This window comes from Podarcis erhardii (genome assembly GCF_964252035.2).
Source record: "Podarcis erhardii genome assembly, chromosome: 5".
Taxonomy (NCBI): Eukaryota; Metazoa; Chordata; class Lepidosauria; order Squamata; family Lacertidae; genus Podarcis; species Podarcis erhardii.
Window position 1 is genome coordinate 36,162,115 of NC_138509.1, and position 26,235 is coordinate 36,188,349.

The 26,235-nt window shown below is 42.2% G+C and overlaps 1 protein-coding gene across 4 annotated transcripts in view; it reads right to left on the bottom strand.

The window, feature by feature from the left end:
- The window catches only part of LOC309341930 (putative lysosomal acid lipase/cholesteryl ester hydrolase), a 99,802-nt gene that overhangs the window by 26,416 nt on the left and 47,151 nt on the right, over positions 1-26,235 (bottom strand). For 2 of the 4 annotated variants that reach the window (XM_081861921.1, XM_081861920.1), the window contains exons 3-9: positions 20,605-20,803; positions 18,518-18,627; positions 15,302-15,441; positions 13,785-13,931; positions 12,210-12,281; positions 10,618-10,689; positions 5,156-5,564 (exon numbers count right to left, since the gene is read on the bottom strand). In XM_081861921.1, the coding sequence (XP_081718047.1) occupies positions 5,331-5,564; positions 10,618-10,689; positions 12,210-12,281; positions 13,785-13,931; positions 15,302-15,441; positions 18,518-18,627; positions 20,605-20,803 (974 nt within the window). In that variant the 3' untranslated portion in view covers positions 5,156-5,330. Of the gene's footprint in view, positions 1-5,155; positions 5,565-10,617; positions 10,690-12,209; positions 12,282-13,784; positions 13,932-15,301; positions 15,442-18,517; positions 18,628-20,604; positions 20,804-26,235 lie in introns of those variants that run through there. The other 2 variants (XM_081861922.1, XM_081861924.1) reach the window with 2 other exon arrangements.

Below are 26,235 nucleotides of genomic sequence, written 5' to 3' on the forward strand. Positions count from 1 at the left end.
GACCGGCAGAATCCGTGATCTGGGAGAAGAGAAGATGGAGGAAGACTGGGAGAAATTTAAGATGTATCTACAAAAACATTGTAATTTGGTTGAATGTTAAGAAGGATGCTAGATTATAAAAAACTGGCCACCACTAAACTAGATTTAAATTTGATGATAAGTGAGACTAAAGAAAATATAAAAATTTTTTGGAAGAAGTGCTAGATTATATTTGAATGAGTGGACATGAGATTGTAAACAAGTTGATAATTTGTTTGGAAAAAAATTTTAACGATGTAAATGGGAGCGGGAGACGTGAGGGAGTCCAAAGAAGTGATGAAATTGTTGTAAAAGAAGTAAGATTGTTTATTATGTGTGCATGTATATTTAAAAACCTTAATAAATATTTATTTAAAAAAAAATCATCATCATCATCATCATCATCATCATCGTTTTCTTGACCCCTGCAATCCCAGCATTCCATGAAAAACAAACTTTAGGTATGTGGAATATAGCACAATTAAGCAGCACTAATAACCATAAATGCCTTGAGTTAAGCAAATAAAAGAATAAAAGATGGATGGCTTACAACATCCATAGTAGCTTCTGGGTGTACAGTTCTTCTTTTCATAAATATTCCTGAAGTAACAAGGGCTTGGACCAATCCTGCCCCCATTATGAAGAGCCACATCCTTGATGTGCATGGAAGCAAATCCATCTTTCAGCGTAGAGTACAAGACTGGGCTCCACAAAGCTGGATTAAAGAATATGCGCTTTAACCTATATCATATACTGGACAATGAATTGGCAGAGAGTGTGGCTTAAATAGCTTGCCACTCTTCACCAAGTACAACACGTTCCTTGAAGAACATAAACATCCTCTCAAATTGATATCATTGGTTCAGTCTTGCCCAACTCCCAATATCATCTTACGCAAACTTCTCAGAAGGTATTTCCACTGACTTCCATGTGACACCTTTCAAGGCAAGTGGGCATAGGACTGCAGTCTCAGTTCAACAAAAGATTAGTCAAGGTGTAACAGATCATTTAGTACAGCAGTTAAGAGTACAATGATCAATTTGCAGGTAGCTGATTCAAAGCTCATCTGGGTGACCTGACGCACATTATTTTTCAGACCATAATCCTATGGAGTTGATAGGTAAAGATAAAGGTAAAGGACCTCTGGACAGTTAAGTCCAGTCAAAGGCAACTATGGGGTGCAGCATTCATCTCGCTTTTCAGGCTGAGAGAGCCGTCTTTTGTCCACAGAAAGCTTTCTTGGTCATGTAGCCATTATAACTAAACTGCTACTGGTGCACAGAGGACAAGTGCCTAAGCACATGGAAACACTGTTTACCTTTCCGTCGCAGTGATACCTATTTATCTACTTGCCCTGGTATGCTTTCAAACTGCTAGGTTGGCAGGGGCTGGGACAGAGCAACAGGAGCTCACCCCATTGTGTGGATTCGAACTGCTGGCCTTCCAATCACCAAGCCCAAGAGGCTCAGTGGTTTAGACCACAGTGCCACCCGCATCCCAGACATATGGAGTTAATGTTGGATTGATGAAAAAGAACACTTTGCAAATGTGGTTGACATACACAACGGAACTACTAAGAAAGCTGATCACATGACAACAGCAACCACACAGAGAGGCAGCCACCTCCCAATCACTCCATGGGGTGAATCTGCTTCTAGAATTTTCCAAAGAGTTATGGCTGTCACTGGTTCTCCACAGGACTGTAATCAATACAGCAACTACTGGTAACCTCATGTATATTGTATAATGTATAACTCAAAACTACCCAGGAGAGGTGTTTTAAAACAGTTACTTAACATTAACAAATCAGGATATGCACGTTAATAAATCAGAATATGCACAAGTAGAACTTATCCATATATATGCCCTTTCCTGTTTTTGCTGCTGTGCCCTTTGGCATGCAAAAGATGCAGCCCTTAATGATGCTTTTCAATTACATACACACCCAGAAGCTGCATGCAATCAGTGCCAGAGGGAGCCTCTCAGGTGCCTGGGGCGGCACGCCCAGGAGCAAGGCACACTGTAGGGCCTCCGGCATCTACCTGCCTCCTTCCACTCAGTCGCCCTTGGGGGGCGACAAGGCAGTGGGTGGACTGTTGGGGCAGTGTGGAGGCTGTGGATGTCCAAGCCACCACGTCTCTCTCAGGAGAGATGCGTAGCTGGATGCGCTGCAGGCCCCGCTGTGAGTGCCACCCAGCATTTTGTCACACACACCCTCAATGGTGACACCCGGGACCTACCGCACCCCCTTCCTCTGCCCCTGCATGCAATGGCTTCATTTAATACAAGAGTTCAAAGCCATGCTCCTCTATTGCCCCATATCTTCTGACTTCTATTATGTCACCTTTTTAAAAGAATATAATGGCATGATACCATTTCGTTATTTTAAAAGTCATTTCCTTGATACTAACAGATGGTGAAAAGGGGATGAATGGATTTACAAAAAGTGTTAAAGTTTATTTATTTTTATTTTAACAAAGAATCTTGTAATTATCATTTCCCCTAATAGCTGCCTCAGCTGGTGAGTGCCAGCAGGATTCAGAGTCCACATGGGGCAACTGAGAAACAAGAAGCACATGGGTGGGTGAAACAGGGCTTCCAAAAGAACACAAAAGCTTTAGAATAGGGCAGTTGATGAGCTCTGTTGTTCTTTGGGGAGGATTCAGCAGGATTTCCCGAGGTGATGATGGTCAACAGGCAGTGCATATGTGTCTGTTCTGATATATTTCTTTTTTTTAAAAAAAGAAAGGTCTCCTGGTACCTGATTCTGATCTGGAAATGGTCATAACTCGGCCAATTGCAGCAAAATCAGCAACTGCAAACTCTTAGAAGAAAACCACAGCATCGTTTATATAACAATGGCTTGATGAAATATGAAAAATTGTAACATTATTAGAACTCACATTTTATAAAAGAGAGGAGGCTGTGCCTGTTAGTAGCTTTATAGTAGACCTAAACTGTTTAAGAATCCCAGAGAATTAATCTCAGAGACAAGTTTTTCAGTCTGACTCTTAAGGGCTTTTCAAAGCTTGGGGACTTATTTATAGAAATTCCCCTGACCACACCCTCTCTGCAACACAGTGATATGTGTCATTCCAGGCCATAATAAAGAAGGACCATGTTTCCATACAGCTACCGGGAGAGCAAGGGAGCTTACAGAGATGATTTTGAAAATGTTGTTCAACAACTTCACAGAGTTAGTAGTCATGTTAATGAAATTGGAATATTCATACTTAGAATGCATATCCCTTGAAAGCCTAGACCAGGGGTTGTCCACCTGGTCCCTACTGCCCACTAGTTGGCATTTCAGGATTCTAGGTGGGCAGTAGGGGGTTCTATGGCACAAGCTGAATTGTCCTTCCATCAATCACTGGTGGGCGGTAAGGAAATTTTACCATCAAGAAAGATACATCAGTGGGTGGTAGGTATAAAAAGGTTGACTACCCCTGGCCTAGACCTTGCAGATAAGTGGGAGACAGAGAGACGGATGGAGATTGTTATGGCTTGGTCTCTCCCACAAACATGAGATGACTCTGGCTGTTAATTATTTCAGATTTATTGCTAAAACAACAAACAAGGACGGAGCTCCTCTACTCATCATCCTCCACAGAAGATGGAGCTGCCTGGACTGAGCTCCTCCCCCTTCCCCAGCACGGAAGCCCCCACCTTTTTTCCAGTATCTTTCGCTCTCGGCCACCTCACTATTGAAGCTCTCACACAGCTGCCTGTCACTCTGGCCCTGTCTTTCATCTCCCCTTTGTTCTCAGGGGAGCTCAGGTTACAGCTGCTCTCCCTCTCCTATCTGCCTTCTCCTGTTAACTGTTCTCTCTCTATGCCTGCTTCTTCTTCTTCTCCTGTCAGCATCTGAGCTTCATCACTTTAAACCAGAACGACTCTTTATTAAGAGTAGGAAAACGACTCTTTATTAAGAGTAGGAAAATGAAAAAGATGGGTGGGAGCACATTACAAATGATGCTTGTCAACTTGTGCACGAAGGTCTATGATGCAACAAACAAGTCAGAACCAGGTCAGGCTCTACTTCTGTTCTTAATCTAAACAGAAATCTATGTCACCATAGTAGGGATGGGCCTGCTCATTCTCCTGTCTACGTGCTATGCATTGATGGGGCATGATGCCAAGACTCCTGCTGTCTTTTCTTAATCTTTAAACTGGACTTGGACCATACAGCTACTCAAACAGAGTGTCCTCTGGAAAGTAAGGCATATGGGCATTCTAGTGCCTAGCTGTGTCAAACTGGAAGCAAATGGTGCAAATGTGGTCCTGTTGAGGGGTGGGTGAAGTGAGGAGATTTCACCCCTCCCATACCCAAGAATCTCCTGAGAATCTCCTGAGGTCTCTGCTGACTCTACAGAGAGGAGGAGCAATGTACTGCTCTCTACTTAATTAGTCAAGTGAGTGAGTCAGTCTCTCTGTGAGAGAGAGTCAGTCAGTCAGTGTGTCGGAGAGAGAGTGCAAGAGATCGTGTTTATAGATAAGATTGCTGCTAAGAGCAGCTGCAGGCACTCAGAGTATAGCATTGATTTATGCTCAGAATATTTAGCTCTGTATATAGTTTTGTATCATAGTTGTAGTTATAGAATAAAAGGAGGATACTTTACAGAGCTGCTCTCCGAGTGGTTTATACTCTGCAAGACTCTGCAAAATGCTGCTGCGCAACGACTGTATAATTGAGACAGTGAATCCGGTGCTCTCAGCTCCAAGCTGTGAGTCCACAGCACTGTGACCTGTTCCTGTGAGAAAGGAGGTCTCTGGCAGTGCTACCCAGCTCGCCTAGCCCAGTCGGGGTTGAGGTGCATGAGTCCAGTTGGTACACTGGCTCAAGGGCGATGCTGACATCAAGAGACTGCCATGCCAAGCATAGCATGAGAATGAGCCGCCACATATGAAAGTTCTGCCTGGGGAGGTGGGGAACCATGCCACCTCAGTGTTTTTCAAATGACTCTTCATAGGCTTCATATGCCTCAGCAGTCACTCAGCGGGGCAAGCTGGGGCAGAATGTTCCACGGGGCCCTCTGAGGAGTCTGTCTGCCTCCTCCCACTCAGGTACCACTGTACTGTGATGAGAAGTCACTTGAGTTATGTCTCAACACCTCCATTAAAAATGCTTGGATATAAATAATGATAAGCAGTTCAAAAATATTATTTTCAAAGGAATTATTTTGTGTGAACAAACATAGGGATTTCTTTCCAAGGTGAATTTTTTTTTTTTTGTAGTGTTTGTAGTTGTTGTTGTCGTCGTCATCATAGATGATGGTGCTGATTTCTTGAAGGACTATTTCAGGATCACAAACTCACTGATAATTCTGCATAAACTCAACTATCTCTTTAAACATGCGCTGTGGGGCATCAAAGCCCCAGATGAAATCCAGGTGTGCCCAGTCAGGAATAAACTTGTGGTAAACTAGGTTTGAGATCTGAGGCAGCAGCAGGGCAAAATCCTTTGGAGTTGAAGCCCAGTCGTTTCCACCATTCCAGAGAGCTGTTGGAATAGTCATTTGTTTAATATCATAGAAAGGTGCTGTTTCCTAGAAGAGAGGGGGAAATAACAACTTAAAAAATACTTTATAAGTTAGGACTCTGCAAAAAAATTCCTGATCAAAACAAATGTGCACATGCTCGCGCGCACACACACACACACAAACACATATATATTGTCTCCCTGCTTATTTAACTTATATGCAGAATTCATCATGCGAAAGACTGGACTGGATGAATCCCAAGCTGGAATTAAGATTGCCAGAAGAGATATCAACAGCCTCAGATATGCTGATGACACAACCTTGATGGCAGAAAGTGAGGAGGAATTAAAGAACCTAAAGAGAGGAGCGCAAAATATGGTCTGAAGCTCAACATAAAAAAAAAAAACTAAGACCATGGCCACTGGTCCCATCACCTCCCAGCAAATAGAAGGGGAAGAGATGGAGGCAATGAGAGATTTTACTTTCTTGGGCTCCATGATCACTGCAGATGGTGACAGCAGTCATGATATTAAAAGACGCTTGCTTCTTGGGAGAAAAGCAATGACAAACCTAGACAGCATTTTAAAAAGCAGAGAGATCACCTTGCCAACAAAGGTCCGTATAATTAAAGCTATGGTTTTCCCAGTAGTGATGTATGGAAGTGAGAGCTGGACCATAAAGAAGGCTGATTGCCGAAGAATTGATGCTTTTGAATTATGGTGCTGGAGGAGACTCCTAAGAGTCCCATGGACTGCAAGAAGATCAAACCTATCCATTCTGAAGGAAATCAGCCCGGAGTGCTCACTGGAAGGAAGATCCTGAAGCTGAGGCTCCAATACTTTGGCCACCTCATGAGAGGAGAAGACTCCCTGGAAAAGACCCTGATGTTGGGAAAGATTGAGGGAACAAGAAGAAGGGGACGACAGAGGACGAGATGGTTGGACAGTGCGGGAGACAGTAGAAGACAGGAGTGCCTGACGTGCTCTGGTCCATGGGGTCACGAAGAGTCGGACACGACTAAATGACTAAACAACAACAACAAATATGTTAAGGGGGATATAAATTGAGCACTTAAAGTGCATAACAACTGGACATTGTGCAGATTTAAGAAGCATTGTGGAGAATAAGCACATCATCCATGAAAAGAAACTTGTTCACATTTCCTGGTAAATATACATGGTTTCCAACAGGCTTTGAACAATGTGCATATATTGACTGTCCTTTGTACATTCTCTGGCCATTTTGCATAATCTCAATCAGGTTTTGTGGAATGTGCTGCATTTTGTGCATTCTGAGGAAATGAGCTGTTTTGTATGTGACACTAAGTCAAACTATGAGAGCCAACACAACCTGATAATAAGAATTATTCTATATTTCAGAGGGCCAGCTTTCCCAAGCCTTATGCCCTCAGATGTTTTAGACTATAATTCCCATCATTGCAGCCAATTGGCTTTATTTCCTGGGTTGATGGGAGTTGTCCTCCAAAACATCTGGAAGGAACTAGGTCGAAGAAGGTTGTTGCATACAAAATTTGTCTATTTATTTCCTTTATCATATCGTTCTCTGATAACGAAGTGTTCCTGGAGCTTCATTTTATACTAACATTCCATAGGAGGAAATCATATTGATGATAGAGAATCCTTTAAGCAAAATGGAAGTAATACACATATAGGCAGATAGAGAGAGACAGAGGGAAGGAGGGAGAACCCATTTCATTTTTGCATTAGTGACATGAGCACCAAATCAACATTATTTCAGTTTTAAAAGAGATCCTTCTTGCACATTTCAGATATTATCATGCAAAGCAGACATCTGAGTTAGCAAATCTACATATGGATAAATTTGAAGGAACATACATACTGGACATAAGCAGTCTGTATAATGGTGACATATTGCTATATAAAAATATAATAATAATAATAATAATAATAATAATAATAATAATAATAATAATTTTATTATTTATACCCTGCCCATCTGGTTGGGTTTCGCCAGCCACTCTGGGTAGCTCCCAAGGGAATAGCAAAAGCATGATAAAACATCAAACTTCTAAACTTCTAAAATCAAATAGTTGTTTATTTCCTTGACATATGAAGGGAGGGTTTTCTGCAGGGCGGGCACCACTACCGAGAAGGCCCTCTGCTTGGTTCCCTGTAACCTCACTTCTCGCAGTGAAGTAACCAGCAGAAGACCCTCGGAGGAAAGTGTAGACAATATCTTCATTTTATGACAAGGGACTGAAGATAGACACCTGGCATCTTGCAGATTTGTCAACAAACCTACATTCCCATATTAAATCTGAGAGATACATATACATTTGATACAGAAATAAGCTATTTTCAAGGGAATCTGGAGACCACTCCCTATAGTAAATATGTACAGTGGTACCTCAGGTTACATATGCTTCAGGTTACATATGCTTCAGGTTACAGACTCCGCTAACCCAGAAAGAGTGCTTCAGGTTAAGAACTTTGCTTCAGGATGAGAACAGAAATTGTGCTCCGGCGGCGCAGCGGCAGCAGGAGGCCCCATTAGCTAAAGTGGTGCTTCAGGTTAAGAAGAGCAACATGATGCTAAATCTAATATTTTCATGCTTTAAGAACATACACAGTTCAGTGAAACAATAGACACAATTTAAAAGGAAGGGAGACACATGGATCTATAGATTAAGTACAGTAGCACCTGGTGGACTTAAGGAGGACCTAAAATTATATCTGTTATGTAACAAATTGAAGATGTACTTTTGTTGGAAATTATGCCACATTTCTTGCCATTCCAGTTATTTCATGACATTAATATATGTGTCTGTGGAATATTGCTTATTGCCATCACTGTATTTACACAATGCAGCAATGCAGCTTCATTTTCTGGTGAATGGAGTCCACTGTGCGAGGCCAGCCCTTGCCCCCAGAGCCAAGTGGGGCCACGCTGTGCCTCCTGCTGCCTGTCTGCACAGTGGGGAGCATGGCCGGCCAACATGGCTGTTAACAGATTGAGGTTGAATCCTGACAAGACAGAAGTACTGTTTTGGGGGGAGAGGAGCCTGGCGGGTGTGGAGGACTCCCTGGTCCTGAATGGGGTAACTGTGCCCCTGAATGACCAGGTGCGCAGCCTGGGAGTCATTCTGAACTCACAGCTGTCCATGGAGGCACAGGTCAATTCTGTGTCCCGGGCAGCTGTTTATCAGCTCCATCTGGTACGCAGGCCGAGACCCTACCTGCCCACAGACTTTCTCGCCAGTGGTGCATGCTCTAGTTATCTCTCGCTTGGACTACTGCAATGTGCTCTATGTGGGGCTACCTTTGAAGGTGACCCAGAAGCTACAACTAATCCAGAACGTGGCAGCTAGACTGGTGACTTGGAGCGGCCGCTGAGACCATATAACACCAGTCTTGAAAGACCTACATTGGCTCTCAGTACGTTTCTGAGCACAATTCAAAGTGTTGGTGCTGACTTTTAAAGCCCTAAACAGCCTCGGTCCAGTATATCTGAAGGAGCATCTCCACCTCCATCATTCTGCCCAGACACTGAGGTCCAGCGTCGAGGGCCTTCTGGTAGTTCCCTCACTGAGAAGCCATGTTACAGGGAACCAAGCAGAGGGCCCTCTCAGTAGTGGCACCCACCCTGTGGAAGCTTTTAATGTTTAGTAGGTTATTGTATTTTAGTGTTTTGTTGGAAGCCGCCCAGAGTGGCTGGGGAAACCCAGCCAGATGGGCGGGGTATAAAAAATAAGTTGTTGTTGTTGTTGTTGTTGTTGTTGTTGTTGTTGTTGTTAGGCAAATCCTTGCAAGACCCACAGAGAGGAATGCCGGACTGGGCCACACTAGGGTTGCCCTTTACCTGCCTGCTTCCATCTCTACCTGTTCACCATCTGACTGAGAAGCAAGCATGTGCTGTCTGGGCGAGGTGGCCAGGGACACAGCAGTGAGGCTAGGCCAGAATCCAGGGCCCAGAAACCCCCAGAAACAGGGCAGGAATCCCTGCAAAGGGGTGCCTGATTTGTGCCACTTCAAAATTGTGTGCCCGGAGCCATGGTCCCGCTGCCCCCTCATGCTGCGCCCCTGACACAGTGTGGGGAATTTCTATGAAATGGAGCTAGAAACTATTGTCACCAGATTAACAGTAAAATATTGCGGGTAAAATAATAGCTTCTTTCACTTAAGTTCACTCATGATCCCCGCGGTGTAGAAATTTAAATTGGTAAGTTTCTCATTATATTTACTTACTTACTTTCATACGTTCCTTTTTTTGAGATATGTTTCTAATGTTATATGCATTGCTTTAACAGATGATTGCATTTTTTGCAAACCTGTACCAACTGAAGATATTGAATTTTGACCACGACACAAGTAAAGGTAATATTTGGATCTAGTTTGGTGAGATTTTTAGTTAAAGTGATTGGTTTATTTGGATATTAGTTACAATTTTTAACAAAACTGAGAGACTGAACTCATGCATGCAGAATACTGCATAGCAAAATAGTCCACTGAAGAAGCATAAAATGCCAAAATGTGTTTGGTAGTTCAGTTATCCAGAAAGTTTGATTAAAAATATCTTATATAGCCATATCAGCTATCTAATTAATATAATTAAAGAAGTATAAGACCATCTCATGCATTGTACAGAAATTTTATTTTTATTAGGGTTTATTGTATAATTGTGGATATATTATTTTGATAAATAGTCAGTTTATGGATTTACATATTAGAATTTGTTTACGTATTCATGGGCATCACATCCATTAGAAGACATCAGAAGGCAGCCCTGTATTGGGAAATTTTTAATGACTGATGTTTTGTTATGTTTTTATATATGATGTAAGCCAGCCAGAGTGGCTGGGAAAACTGCCAGATGGATGATTATTATCATCATCATTATCATTATCATTACATTTTGTGTATATAAAGCCTGGTTATAAACGTCATGTAAGATTATGACCTTTAACTATTTTGTTTCATATTGCAGCTACATTTTATCCACCATGTATTATATGAACAGCAGTATTTGCCATCAGTAGCTATTGCCATACCTTACCAATGTCTACCATCATATAAACAGAGAAGGGAGGGAGGGGAGGAGAAAGAGGGGGAAAGAGATGCAATTAGTGAAAAATTCTTACCTGGTTGTGGTGAGCCATGTTCTCTTCCTTGCTACCCCAGTCAAAACCTTTGAACTCCTTACTCCTCCTATTCTGAAAAAAGAAGTGTACCATACTTTGAAAAAACTAAATGGGGAAATTATTATTATTGCTGTTTATTATTAATCAATAAATACCTGAGGATCATAGTGCAGTTTATTATATAAAAGTACAAAAACACATAACATAATAACAAAACAATACGCACAGACACAACAGGCACGGCAGGTTGTGAGGAACGTACAAGACAAGAAAAGGTTCTTACCTTCTGCTTTTTATTCAATATTTACAGAGAGAGGCTTGGAACACAGCCTCTTGGGATAATGGCGTTGTCCCGAGTGTCTCTCCACCCACCCCCTTTTCTCATGTGTCATTGTCATCATCTCCCTACGGATGCCACGGAGGGCCCTCTGTTTCTGAGCTCTTTGCTCCACTACCTTCAAGGCTCGCTGAGTTCTGGGAGAGAGGGGGTCTGGAATGCTTTCTAAAGACATTGTGTCCATCAGCTGTCCTCCCTCTGGTGTTTCCTCTTCCCCCTCCACGTCTCCCTTCATTTCCCAGCTTTCCCCCTCATCTGCCTCTGAGCTGTGACCTCCCTCAAACCCCTGTTGTAATTCTGAACTGTCTTCTTCTTCTCTGGAAGGGTCAGGCTGGGGAGGAGGTCGCTGGGGAGGAGGCCATAGGTTGTGTAATTAGCCAAAGGCTGGGGAGAAGAGGAATGTTTTTGCTCAGTGCCTAAAGATATATAATGAAGGGGCTAGGTGAGCCTCCCTGGGGAAAGCATTCCCAAATGGGAGGCTATTGGAAAAATGGCCAGTTCCTATGTGGCCATCCTCCAAATCTTTCATGGAAGATTAAACTTATGGGGACTTAAGTAAGTCAAAATATATACCAGGGACCAGGAACTTCCACGCCACAAGATAATCTTATTCTGCCAGGGGATCCAGTTTGGCCCAAACACTTCTCCCAAACTCTCCCACCTACCATCCAGCTGAGATTGCAGCTGAAGCCAGCTGGGTGTGTGTGTGTGTGTGTGTGTGTGTGTGTGTGTGTGTGTGTGTGAATCCTACTCAGTTTGCCAGTATTCCATGCAAATCCCTTCCCAATTCAGAAAGGAGTTTCTCTTAAAAGACTTGTTAAAACAGATCGGCAAGAGGTCTGCATCAGAATCTCCAGGGAAAATAAAGAGGAGGGATCAGTTTCATCTGCACCTTGCAACACACTTTGAAATCCTCCATTGCTACAACAGGTAATTGACAGGTAGGCGGCCCCACCCTGCTTTTAAATGTGACCTATGAAACTAACCCTGATAAAAAAAACTCCTGTGGTATCAAAAAGATTCCCCAACCCTGATTAGTTTTTGCAAGGCCATGAAGAAATTACCAGCAACTACATTCAACATCATGGCACTTCTTGGCCAGTCTTATGCTACTGACACACAGCCTTCACTAGCCTAAAACCCTCCAGATGTTCTGGACTACAATTCTCATCAACCCCAGCCAGCGTGGCCTGGCTGATGGGAGTTGTCATCTAAGCAAGTTGGCACTACCAACACCTGAGGATTTAGGTGCTACCTGACTCCAGTGAAGCACGTTCTGCACAGATGTCCCAGCTGGGCAGTGTGATAAATATACATTGATTCGAGTCTGAAAGAAAGAACAAAGTGATTAGCTGAATTTATCTCAAAGTGTAACAGCCATTTCAATTTCATTTGGTTTGTTTGAACAAAACAAGTGCACTCTAGAGCTCTACATCTGGATATCATGCAGGAATCAGTGTTTAAGTAGCAATTACATGCCAGTTTTGGAGATCAACTTGAACTTCAAACTAGCTGCAAATGCCAATATTGTGTTACCAAACAAGAGGGAAATTCGCTTACAGCAAAGCGTTGCCCCACAACATAAATACATTTCTACTAATACTGCAATCCTATGCACATTTACTAAGAAGTAAATTGTACTGTGTTCAACCAGGTTACACCCAGGTAACTATGCACAGGATTACAGCCCCAGTTATAATATTTTTCTTTATATAGTACAACCAGGGCAATTACAGACATATCAAATAACATCCATTTGTGCAGTGGGCCGGGCCGTTGTGTACATTCCTCCTGTAGGACATGAATTCACTCCACCCTGCTTTGGTGCCATGTCTAGTTGTGTTACCAACCATAATTAAGGGCCACTCCTAGACTCTTATCAGGAACTATGAACTGAAACTCAGTATTGCTCTTAACTATGGTCCTATTGCATTGTGGTGGCAAGGAAGACACAGCCTTCTTGTGACCCATAAGGCATTACCTGCATTCTGTTTTGGGGAAGTGGACCCCTGTATGGGGAATTGCACAAGGGCCCCCAAGCACCTTAATTAGTGCACACCATGACTTCTCACCTCTTCACATGTTTCTTGGGCTGATGTGCACCACCTTTCAATGCACACAAATAATAAGTTCCAGTTTACAAGTATCTGTACACAAAGCCATATTGGTTCATTTTGTTCTTATTTTTGCTCTTATTTCTATTGTGTATTTAATATTTGTTATATTGTATTGTCTCAATGTGGCAGCTGTGCCCTCTTAAGGTTTCTGCCTTAATGCTACCAGACAATAATTTTCCAACAACAACAATAATAATAATAATAATAGCTCTGCCCATTTGGACACCTCTGAAGATATTTCACCCCATTCTGCAAGTCTTTTTTAAATTTGAGGTGACAATTTCAACCTTCACCAACTTGGACATCTCTGAAGATATCATTGCCCAAAATGTGGGACAGCTCCAACCAATCAGGTTGACTCTCAATATATCATTGCCAAACTTGGTACGAGGACTCCTGAGGTGGATATATTAGTCTTCAACTATGTTTGCATGCAGGGCACTATTTTGAATCAATATGGTAGACTAATTTAACTCAAATTAAACACTTAAATTTAAGTGGCAGTCCTGGGTTGGTTTTTGTGCACACGGGAAGCCCAAAATATCACAAATTACACTATCTACTAGTGCTCAATGAAGTAGTCATCTGGGATCCACTTCTCCAGGGGTAATTAAGATATGGATGTTATAAGCAGCAACCATTTCAAAGAAGCCTCCACATACTTTTCTTTAGATCACACTCTTTACATCCTATTATGTAGTTAGAAATCTTACCAGATTCATGTTTTTCACATTAAAGCCCATCCCTAGGAAGAAAAAACTGGCACAAGCATGATCAAGTAAGAAACGATTACACAGGTTAGTAGCAAACCATTTAGAAGTTTTGCTTTGAGCACCAAACTGCTTGGTTCCAAATATTACCTGTCAAAACAAAAACATTAGTACACAGGTCATTTTGTTAGTCAAGACTGCTTCCCTAGAGATACTTCCAGCAATATCAGGTAGCAAGAAAATATCACAAACAGTATTATGAGAATCTTCTACTCAGATTGTTAGGCTAGAATGCCCATTCAACAATCCATGGCCATAATAATGATAACAGCAATAATTCAAATCCCACATGCATAGTCAAACAAAAGGACCTTCTGCTATATTCAAGACATGGACATTGTAATTTCAGCCATCGAAGAGACAGGATGACACAGTTAAAGTGCATTTTGAGATGTATGCAATGTGCAACTTGCGCCCTTGCAACGTGGTTCAGGAACATCATTTCAGTAGGAGCCCAAATATGCAAAAGACTTGCTGTTATGCAAACATAGCCACAAATAGCCAATAGCCAAATAGTTGTGCTGTGCTTGAAATCACTTAATTTAGGGTTGCCATATGTCCGGACATATCCAAAATACCACATTCAGAAGTAGATGGGGGGGGGGCTCAACAACTTGAAATATGGCAATCCTACTTAATTCCCTAGTAATTTCAGCAAATACAAGGAGTGGCTGTTCCTACAATCTGAAAAGGGCACTTCAATCTGCTTTTGTCTAGGGTAGAAGTAGTGTAGCATAGAAGCCAAGGGTGAGCTGTGAATCATAAAGCCCCCAAGGTAATCAAATATCCCCCTAGCCACAGTCAGTATGGGGCTTTAGACAATCCACAATCTCTCGTTCTCAATCCTCCCACCAACCAGACTCTAATCTGGGAACAAAACTGATCATGTTACAATGTTGTTGTATGAATTACTGAGCTAAAAGTGGGTGAGGGGGACATTTGGCCAACACAGAAGCCCCCAAAAGCCTCCAACACAATCAGCAAATGTTTCTGAGACCAGAAAATGGGCTCATGTGCCTGTAACTGCCCACCACACTGTGATCATCCCAAGTTATTTCTCAGTAGATTGGTTTGGCTCTCTTGTCCTATAGTCATACATTGTTTAATATCAAGATCAAGATCTTCATGTAAGTTTGTACCAAGTCCTTTTGCTTGGGCACTTGAGGATTGTTCTCACACCAGCACCTCTTTCTTTCCTGCCCGCAGCAGGTGTTTTGTGCTGGCACCCATGCTACTTACAGCAAGATAGAAAAATGGGCACCCCAATTTTTACAGATCAGCTTAGACTGAGCAACACCCTGTTACCAAATTTCAGCATTCACCAGCTTGAACAGTTTAGGTGTCTATGAGAATGACAAATGGCCTCAGGTCAAATGATGAATACATTTCCAAGTTCTTAGCTACAGCCAGAGATATTTGCACCCTCTATTTTAAACAAATATTTGGTCCAAAATGCATACTTTGACCAAGGATTCAGGAAGGTGAGTGATCACAGCTGATATTGGGCTGATAGAATAAACTGTGTTGACCGATGGTGCCAATCCAAAGAACATTTTTATCTTCTGGGCGAGCTGTGGCATGGTTGAAAATGCAATGAATGCTAAGAAACAAGATGGAAAATAGAAATAGAAGATAAATGAATATAGCAAGCACTACTGCCTTGATCACAATACAAGAAAAAAATCTTAGCCTTTTCTCATAACACAAAAGCAATAAAGTACAGTCAATCCTCAGTTCCTGAATGGCTCTGTTTTGGAACATTTCGGCTCCCAAACACCGAAAACCCAGAAGTAAATGCTCCAGTTTTTGTACATTTTTCGGAAGCCAAATGTTAGACGCGGCTTCCGCTTGAGTGCAGGAAGCTCCTGCAACCAATTGGAAGTCACTCCCCAGTGTCAAACGTTTCGGAAGCTGAATGGATTACATTTGACAACCGAGGTTTGACTGTATACATTATTGTAAGACCTGTGAGGAATGGCTTATGTCACATGCTTCTAGTCAAACGAAATATTGGAAAGTACACGCTCATATCCCCTTCTCTTGGGAGCCTTAATAAAGTACCGTACTTCCAGGATTGTTAAGCTACAGTTTCCTGTTACATCCAGACTCAGAAACTTCTGTTTAAATTCCAACTACAAACCAGGTTTGATCCTGGCTTGAAATCCAGGATTTTATTGAAATTAAACAAGACTTTGTCAGCTGAGATGAACTGAAGCAACACAAAGCACATAAAACAAGGTTTGTGAGGGAGTACAGTGGTACCTCGGGTTACAGACACTTCAAGTTACAGACTCCATTAACCCAGAAATAGTACCTCGGGTTAAGAACTTTGCTTCAGGATGAGAACAGAAATCACACAGCAGCAGTGGGAGGCTCCATTAGCTAAAGTGGTACCTCAGGTTAAGCAGGGGCGCCGACTTATAAAAAATATTGGGGGGGCCCATACCGGGGTCCTGCCCCGGGAAGTTTTCTAAATTTTAGATGAAAATTAGTGAGTTTTAAAGTTTTTTTAAAGTATTTTAGAGTCATATGATCAACATTAGAACCCCGAAAACTCGACTCTCTATAACTCCACACTCCGGGAAACTCGACAAGCCTGAAACACTTTTTGGCTTTGAAAAAAGAAACAAAACATAAACACGCACGGTATTTTCGTAAAAAGCTAATTTAATTTACAGTAACAATTATGCTTATAGACTATTACAGAGCAGTGAATATATAGCTCTGAAAAGACTGAAATGATATTTAAATAAATCCTAAACTATCATTAAAAGAATAAAACATAAAATATTGCTGTCGCACAGTAATAGCACTTTGATTAATAAGTGAAATAGCTAATTTAAGCTTACTTTGAATAAGGCTGAGGGTTCATTAAATAAAAATAATATCTCAAAGTTAATGCTTTAATACAGTTAATAAAGTTAATACAGTATGCCTAATACTGTATGTAAATACTGTAATACTGTATGTAAATAACGGGCTTTAATTGGGTCTTACACCCTAAAAATATTTAAGTATTTGAAAATAACAATTACAGTACTATAGTAATATAGAAATACAGTACTAAACTAGTACTAATATTTCGAAACTGAAAATTTAACATTCTGTATGTATTTAATTCTCTATTTTATAAAGATTTTTAATATCTGACTGTGAGTTTGGAGTAGCCCAATGCAAAAATCCTGAGGATCCATGTGGATCCATGCTTTGTAACCACGTTTTTGCACCACTGTGACCCTAGGCAACAGTGGGTGCGTGATTTTTTTGGTGCAAGATGTAGCCATGGACATGCTATGTGATCTGATGGTGAATTTGGGGTGACCCAATGCAAAAATCCTGAGGATCCATGTGGATCCGTGCTTTGTAACCACGTTTTTGCACCATTGTGACCCTAGGCAACAGTGGGTGCGTGATTTTTTTGGTGCAAGATGTAGCCATGGACATGCTATGTGATCTGATGGTGAATTTGGGGTGACCCAATGCAAAAATCCTGAGGATCCATGTGGATCCGTGCTTTGTAATCACGTTTTTGCACCACTGTGACCCTAGGCAACGGTGGGTGCGTGATTTTTTTGGTGCAAGATGTAGCCATGAACATGCTATGTGATCTGATGGTGAATTTGGGGTGACCCAATGCAAAAATCCTGAGGATCCATGTGGATCCATGCTTTGTCACCACGTTTTAAATGGGGAGGGAAGGAAAAACACAGAAGGGACAAGAAGCACAAGAGGGGTGTGCGGAGAAGCAGCTGGCTAAGAATGCAGGGAAGGAGTTTAACGGGGTGGGGGGGAGGAAAGGAAGGCAAAAGTCCCCGTCCCCCCAAGCCAGCCCTCTCTCTCTCTCTCCCACCTACGAGTCCCTAGAGCATGGAGAGGAGGAGGTGGTGGGCTGGAGCCTGCACACAGTGTGACTAGGAAAGAATTAGAAGGAAGGACTCGATCCTTTCCTTAACCCTCTGCTTGCCAGGAGGGCAGGGAATTCCCTGCTCTTTGTTGAGTTTGAGCAAACGCAGCAACAGAAGCGGGTGGGCAGTAAGACCCTGAGGCAGAATGCAGGAAAGCAGCAGCTTCCGCCTTCCCTCCGCCCGACCGCCCGATCTTATTTTTGCCTGATTTTTGCCTATTTTTGCCCCTGCGCTCCGGAGTCAGCTCCAGGGACCACACATTCACTCAATAACACACACAGACATTTCCCCTTACTTTTAAGGAGAAAAAATCTGCGTGTTATTGAGCGAAATTTACGGTAATAATTTTCTTAAATTATTGGGGGGGCTGAGCCCCCCCCCAAACGAATTTTTGAGGGGGCTCGGGCCCCCTCGGGCCCCATGGAGTCGGCGCCTATGAGGTTAAGTACAGTTTCAGGTTAAGTACAGACCTCCAGAATGAATTAAGTTCTTAACCCGAGGTACCACTGTATTATATTCCATACACTTCTTTCTCTAAGTCCATAGCAGCTTTGAAACATTTCTTTTATGGGAAATGTTACTAAGGGAAAAATGCAGGAAACCTACACAGGGATTGTTATTCAAGATGGTTCTCCATGTCCAGTGGCTCTATGTGTAACCACTGTACTATGACCAAAATCTCTCTTGAAATTAATATACAACACCAACTGTACAAATAACCATGTTGCTATTAGAATTGGCAACATGTGTTTCAGAAGCTTCCTAACCTACCCATTGTGGTGCCCTGGGAATGACCAACATAAAATATTTTCTCTTGTCCAGTTTTTCTCAGGATAAAATTTATTGAAGCTGGAAGGTCATATTTAGCCATTTCATCAAAACTGCAAAGAAAAGGAATAACAGACTGTGTTTTACAGACTTGCATACAGACTTCTCCAGCCAATGCAATACAATATCTGGCAAACCGGAGATCACCTCCTCCATGGACTACCAATTCTCTGAACATTTGTGAAACAATCTGATTTAAATTAAGCCATGACTCATCTTCTTTAGATATTTCCACTGGCACTGTTCACTAGCAGTCAATGCAACACTATGAGCTGTTCACTGAAAACTTTAAAAGTCCACCAAATAGTTCACAGTGGCCATAGGGTTCCTGCAATGTGACAGTTTTAACAGACAAGCTGTCCCTAAATGTCAAATATCAGCACCTGGAGAGCCAAATAAGTCATGACTTTAGAACACATTTGCACAAAATAGGAATTGCCAGTAGAGTGCCCATAAACCTGTTGGGTGGTATAAAAATAAAACACAGGCAGATTAGAAGGGGGAGAGGAATGCTTCTGTTGTTGGCACTAGTGTGACTAATACTGGAAGCAAAAGGAGAAACATAAAGCTTTTTAAAAAACCGAAGTTTCAGGAGGCTCTGCCTCGCCTCCCTGCATATCTGAGGAGCTTCAAATTCTGGCCAAGTAACTTTACTCAGAATCAGCAGGACCCACACTAGGTCCCAGGGGCGCCGACTTGTGCCGCAGATTATGGGTGCCCAGCAGCATGTGCAACCTAATGTGAGGTCAGGATGTCATATTGCCCTTGATGTCATGAAGTACAATACATCACACCCGCCACAGTGGCACCTAGGAGCCCTGGAAGTCACCTTGGAGGCCCTGTTGTGTGGGTGCTGAGCACCCACAACAAAAATTTGGCACTAGCACTTGGTCCTCCCACATCAAATCTAGTTACACCCGAAGCCAACCTGATCTGTTCTATATCTGATCTATATCTAAGGAGTTTAGCAATGCCATATTTCATCCTTTCAGTTGGAGTTATCCCAGCTGTGTGCTTTGTCTTGTTGCCGACATCCATCTGGGTCAGGAAGAGTGTGCCTTCGAGGATGAAGTCAAAATGTCAAATCTTATAGCAAGAACAAACTTAGTTAGTCTCTAAGGTGCTGCTAGACAATTTTTTTATTTTTTATTTATTTCTCAAAGAGTTACAGTGCCTGCTGTGCTTGTACAGGATTTCAAGCCTGGTTTGATCCTTGCTTTAACAGATGATTGCATTTTTTGCAAACCTGTACCAACTGAAGATATTGAATTTTGACCACGACACAAGTAAAGGTAATATTTGGATCTAGTTTGGTGAGATTTTTAGTTAAAGTGATTGGTTTATTTGGATATTAGTTACAATTTTTAACAAAACTGAGAGACTGAACTCATGCATGCAGAATACTGCATAGCAAAATAGTCCACTGAAGAAGCATAAAATGCCAAAATGTGTTTGGTAGTTCAGTTATCCAGAAAGTTTGATTAAAAATATCTTACATGTACAGGAGAGACATGTTTTGTCACAGCTGGGGCAGATCAAGGCATCTGGTTCTGCGGATGCAGGTGTACCATGCCATTTCTCATCCCAGTGGTAATTTCTCCTCTGTTCTTTACTGTGAATATACCACCTAACTATCTGTCTCCAGGCACTGCTGTTGCTAGCCTTCACATCATGTTTGGAAACGTCTTTGTAATACACAGTTGGTCGGCCAGTGGGCCTGCTGCCTGAAGTCAGCTCCCCATAGAGAACATCTTTGGGGGATCTTATCATCTTCCAGTCTTCATCAGAGCATCTAATTCCCCACATGAACAATATGTGCTGTTTGTTTGTTTGTTTGTTTGTTTGTTTGTTTGTTTGTTTAAAGAAACAACTACCAATTATATTTACTTGGAAATATATTTCTATACCTTTAGATTGTCAGGGTGCTGTTCAGTGTTGAAACAGAAGAGGAAGAGCATGGCAGATTAAAAACCCCCAAAGGAAAACTAGGAACCAGAAACACATAATGAAGTTTAGAAAGATCACTCTACCTGAATCGCCAGAATTCTTCTTGCTCCACAGTATAGTTAATGTGTTTCATGGACCAGGTGTTCCCTCTACTGTTTCCTAGCCAAACATCATAGCCAGCATCAGCCAGTATGAAGCCCAGGCTGTTGTTGTCCAGATTTGACACCCAGTTATCGCTACTGCCAAACAAGCCATGTTGCAGAAACACTGCGGGCTTCGGATCTGCAATGGAAGTATTTTAAGTATAGTTATAAGAGGTAACTTCAGTGTTTCTTTCCAACAAGACAGTGATCCATCAGAACCTTGAATGGCAGTTGTTGTCATTCCATATTTCAAGTAGCAGCCAGTGAAGTGGTGCAGGTGGGGCAATGTTACTCTCATGGTTTCCCGGGTTGCTGGTGCTTACGGAGAGCAAGAAGGGAAAGGGAGAAGTGCATGTTGGCGGAGCCAATCCAATTTCCTCACCTCTACGTGCAACACCAGGTCAAGCTCCCCCAACCTTGCCTCTCCCCTCTTCCTCTCAATAAGCTCCAGTGAACCAATGTGTGGGGAAATCAGGAGAGCATTGGTACTCCACAAACACCACTTCACTGGAAGCTACTGCATATCACCTACTATAAACTTGGGGCACAAAGCATGCATGGGCAGCAATTTTATATGCTCATGCATATAAAACACTCCTGAATGCAATATGTAAAGCAAGTCTCCTGCCCCCCTCAAAAAAGGTCCCGTCTCCCCAGTTATTTGTAACAGGCAATATTGAACCATTCCACTCACCTGCCACAGAAGCACCATATATCTTTTTAATTATATTTAACTTCATTTTTTAAAAAATATATTTATTAAAATTTTACAGAACGAAAAGGGGTTACATAGTAAATGACATACAAAATAAGAATAAAGGGGGAAAAGGGAAACAAAATAAAAAATACAAAAATGCAAGGAAAAAATTCAAAATACAAAAGACAGAAGAATTTTTTTAAAAAAACAAATCCATCTTTTCATATCTTCATTTACTTATTTCCCTGACTCCCTCACACCTCCCCTTTCTGTATTCCAATTCACATTATTTAGTTCAGCAAATCCTTTCCCTCTTTGTTTTGACCTTAATCCAATATCTTAACAAATTGTAACTTTATATTTTCATCTGTTATCAATCTATTTTTGCTAATTCATTTTAACCTTGTTGCTAAAACCGCTTCGTTTAAATCCAACATCATTTTAACTTTCATTAATTTTACAATACTTCTGCAAATAATCTTTAAATTTCTTCCAGTCTTCTTGCACCGACTCTGCTCCCTGGTCCCGGATTCTGCCAGTCATTTCCGCCAATTCCATATAGTCTATTACTTTCATCTGCCATTCTTCCAGGGTGGGTAGATCTTGTGTCTTCCAATACTTTGCGATGAGTATTCTTGCTGCTGTTGTGGCGTACATAAAGAAATTCTATCCTTTTTTAACACCAATTGGCCGACCATGCCCAGGAGAAAAGCCTCTGGTTTCTTCAGAAAGGTATACTTAAATACCTTTTTCATTTCATTATATATCATCTCCCAGAAAGCCTTAATCCTTGGGCACGTCCACCAAAGGTGAAAGAATGTACCTTCATTGTGTTTACATTTCCAGCACTTATTATCGGGCAAATGATATATTTTTGCAAGCTTGACTGGTGTAATGTACCACCTATATATCATTTTCATAATATTCTCTCTTAAGGCATTACATGCCGTAAATTTCATACCTGTGGTCAACAACTGTTCCCAGTCAGCTAGCATTATGTTATGTCCCACATCTTGTGCCAATTTAATCATAGCAGATTTAACCGTTTCGTCCTGAGTATTCCATTTCAACAGCAAGTTATACATTCTTGATAATATCTTAGTTTTGGGTTCTAACAGTTCTGTTTCCACTTTTGATTTTTCCACCTGGAAGCCAATTTTTCTGTCCAAATTATAAGCCTCCCTTATTTGATAATAATGAAGCCAATCTCGCACTCTATCTCTTAATTTCTCAAAACTCTGCAATTTCAGTTTGTCACCTTCCTGTTCCAAAATCTCCCAATACTTCAGCCTTCAATTTATTTATTTATTAATTTTTAAACAAATGTGTCATTCCACAAACAGCCCTGTGTTCTCTGATGCCTATAACCATGTTCCATCAATGTTGTGTATGTAATAAAACTACGTTGATTTATTGAAACAGATTGATTGAAAAGTAGTGATTTTTTTTCTTGTCTGTTTTGCTCTTTTCAAACATGGGCTGTCAGGTTGTCCATGAATGTTAAATCACAGAGAGGTGAGATCCAGATCTCAAACAAGTCTGTCTTTAGAAACCTCCTACCCCTTGCAATACTGCAGTGCAGTCATTAAATGACTAATGATACATTTTGGGGAAAGCTGTTGTCAGGGGCTCAGGAGCAGAGGCACAGGGGAGAGAGGAAATGGAGAGCGAAGGGGAAGAATCTGAGGGCAGCGTAGGGGAGTATGACAGTGGCCCGAGAGATTCCATGAGCTTCTCCAGCGAATCAGAAGATTCCCAGAGGGGGGCGCCGATGGCCAGGGCAAGGGGGGTCCCAGGGGGGACGCACCAGAAGCAAGGGGCCAGCGGGGACTCCCAAAGCAGCAGCGGGGGATCAGGACCAGATCCCCCACCAGAGCGTAGTGGGGGGGAAGAGTCCCATGTATCAGGGCCAGCGTCTCCTCCAGCAGGGAGAGAAGATGAGTCAGGGCTGACCACGCCTCTATTGGAGAGTGAGGGAACGGAGGGGGAGTCAGGTCCAGCTAGCCTCCCCGAAGGGGGAAGCAGTGACAGGAGCAGTGTAACGGTCAGGAGGAAGGTTGCCGGCTGGGCGCGGGCGCCAAGTTCGAATGTTCAGAAAACCCGGATTGGGAACCAGGTCCTAAAGCCCAAGTTCAGAAAACCCGGATTGGGAACTAGGTCCTAAAGCCCGCCGGAGGCAGGGGGAAGACTCAGGGGACTCAGCGTCAGAAGAGTCTAGAAAGGGCAAGACCCCAGCGGACAGGCGGACCCAGAGGAGGAAAGAGCAAAGGAAGAGGTGGAGCAAGGCTAGAGTCTTAAACTGGTGTCTGGGGGGAGGAGATTCAGACGGAGCTTCAGCGGTCTAGAGTTTGAGACGTAGAGCAGCGCGCCGCGGCTTTGAAATCGAAACTGAACTTCAATAAAGACTTTTGTATATAACAACGAACTGGCATTGGTCCTTTGTGAGCTGGGACCTCAGGCAGCTCTGACAGCTGTTAAAATATTTCTGAGTATTATGATAGAAGTGTTGTTTCAGAATCCAAAGGGATATGTTGTTTTGTCATAAGGCCTGCTTCATGAAAAAGCTTTTTTCCAAAACAAAAAAACTTGGGGGCATTGCCACCACATGTGCATAAATGAGCCAGTGACATTACAAATTCTTGAGCTGATATATTTTTAGTCATCTTATTCAATAAGTCATCTTATTCTTACATTTTAAGCCATTTTACTCAAATATAATCTTATATTGGGAGCTTGGCACTGGAAGTAGGTGGCTAAGTCCTCCTGCCCTTCCTTCATCACACCACCTTTGCTTCTCAGGTATTAGGTAGCCCTAATATCTTTCAGAAAAGCAACACCCTTAGACTGTCCTTTGCATTTCTTTTATTATTATTACTTAAGAATTTTCTCAAATTTTAATACATACATATGTTAATTGCCTTTAAACACCCTCATTCACTCTACATAATACCCTAATTGTTATTTTCTGCTGCTCACAGTTCAGGTCCTTCTTGTAAATCTATCTGACTGTTATACCTCTTCAAGTACTCTACAAAGGGTTTCCACTCCTTCCTTAGCAGTGTCCCCTCTTGATCCCAAATTTTTGCTTTCATACTTGCCAGCTCCACATAATCTATTGGTTAATAATAATAATTTATTATTTCTACCCCACTCTTCTGGCTGGGTTTCCCCAGCCACTCTGGGTGGCTTTCAATAGAACATTGAAAACAGAATAAAACTTCAAACATTAAAATTTTCCCTAAACAGGGCTGCTTTCAGATGTCTTCTAAAAGTTGGATTGTTAGGAAAAGGAGGGGACATTTTATCATATGTGGTGGGATTGTAAGGTAATTTTAAAAATTTGGGAAATGATATACAACGAATTGAAGAAAATGTTCCATTTAACATTTGTTAAAAACCTGAAGCATTTTTGTTAGGGATTGTAGGGAAAGATCTGCCAAAAAAGCTGAAAAACATCTTCATGTATGCGACAACGGCCACGGGAGTTTTAATAGCACAAGGATGGAAGACTGAAGAAACCCCAACTAAAGAATCATGGCAAGAAAAATTGATGGACTATGCAGAACTGGCAAAACTGACATACAAGCTATGGGACAAGGATAACTGTGACTTTAAATGGGAATGGGAATGAATGGGACTTTAAATGGGAATGAATGGGAACCCTTTACAAAGTATTTGAAAATGCAACAAAGCGAACTGGACTCCTTGGCTGAATTTGAATAAACATTCACAAACTTTTTATTGATAATAATCAGCTAAATAGTTTGAGGACCTATACAACTGTGTAACATGAAGAAAATAGCATTTTTAGACAAATCAAAGACTGGAACTGAGGGACGTCAGGGGGTGTGGGTGGGTGGGTTCTGTGGGGGTAGGGAGGGAAGGGAGGAAAAATGGGGGGGAATAAGGATGATATGTTTTTGGATAATATGTTTTAATTTTGAATAAAAAAGTTATTAAAAAAATAAAATAAAAGTCGGATTGTTGTTTATTTCCTTGACATCTGATGGGAGGGCATTCCACAGGGCGGGCGTCAATACTGAGATGGCCCTCTTCCTGGTTCCCTGTAACCTCACTTCTCACAGTGAGAAAACTGCCATATGGTCTCGGCGGCCACTCCCAGTTACCAGTCTAGCTGCCACATTCTGGATTAGTTGCAGTTTCTGGGTCACCTTCAAATGTAGCCCCACATAGAGCGTGCTGCAGTAGTCCAAGTGGGAGGTAACTAGAGCATGCACCACTCTGGTGAAACAGTCTGTGGGCAGGTAGGGTCACAGCCGGCTTACCAGATGGAGCTGGTAGACGGCTGCCCTGAACACAGAATTGACCTGTGCCTCCATGGACAGCTGTGAGTCCAAAATGACTCCCAGGCTGCACACCTGGTCCTTCAGAGGCACAGTAGCCCCATTGAGGACCAGGGAGTCCCCCACACCCTGTCCCCCCAAGACAGTACTTCTATCTTGTCAGAATTCTACCTCAATCTGTTAGCTGCCATCCATCCTCCAACCACCTCCAGGCACTCACACAGGACCTTCACCGCCTTCACTGGTTCTGATTTAAAAGAGAGGTAGAGCTGGCCTGAATCCCGATTGGAAGGGATCAAAATGGTCCGCATCCTCCAGGCATGCCTGGAGTTGTTCTGCAACCATCCACTCAATCACCTTTCCCAAGAATAGAAGATTTGAGACTGGGCGATAGTTGGCCATATCGGGCGGGTCCAAAGGTGTTTTTTCAAGAAGCAGTTTAATGACTGCCTCTTTCAGCGGGGCTGGGAAGTATTCACCATTCTGCAGTGCCCATCGCCCAGCCCTTCCTGGCTCACTTTTATTAGCCAGGATGGGCAAAGATCAAGGAGACAGATAGTTGGTTTCACT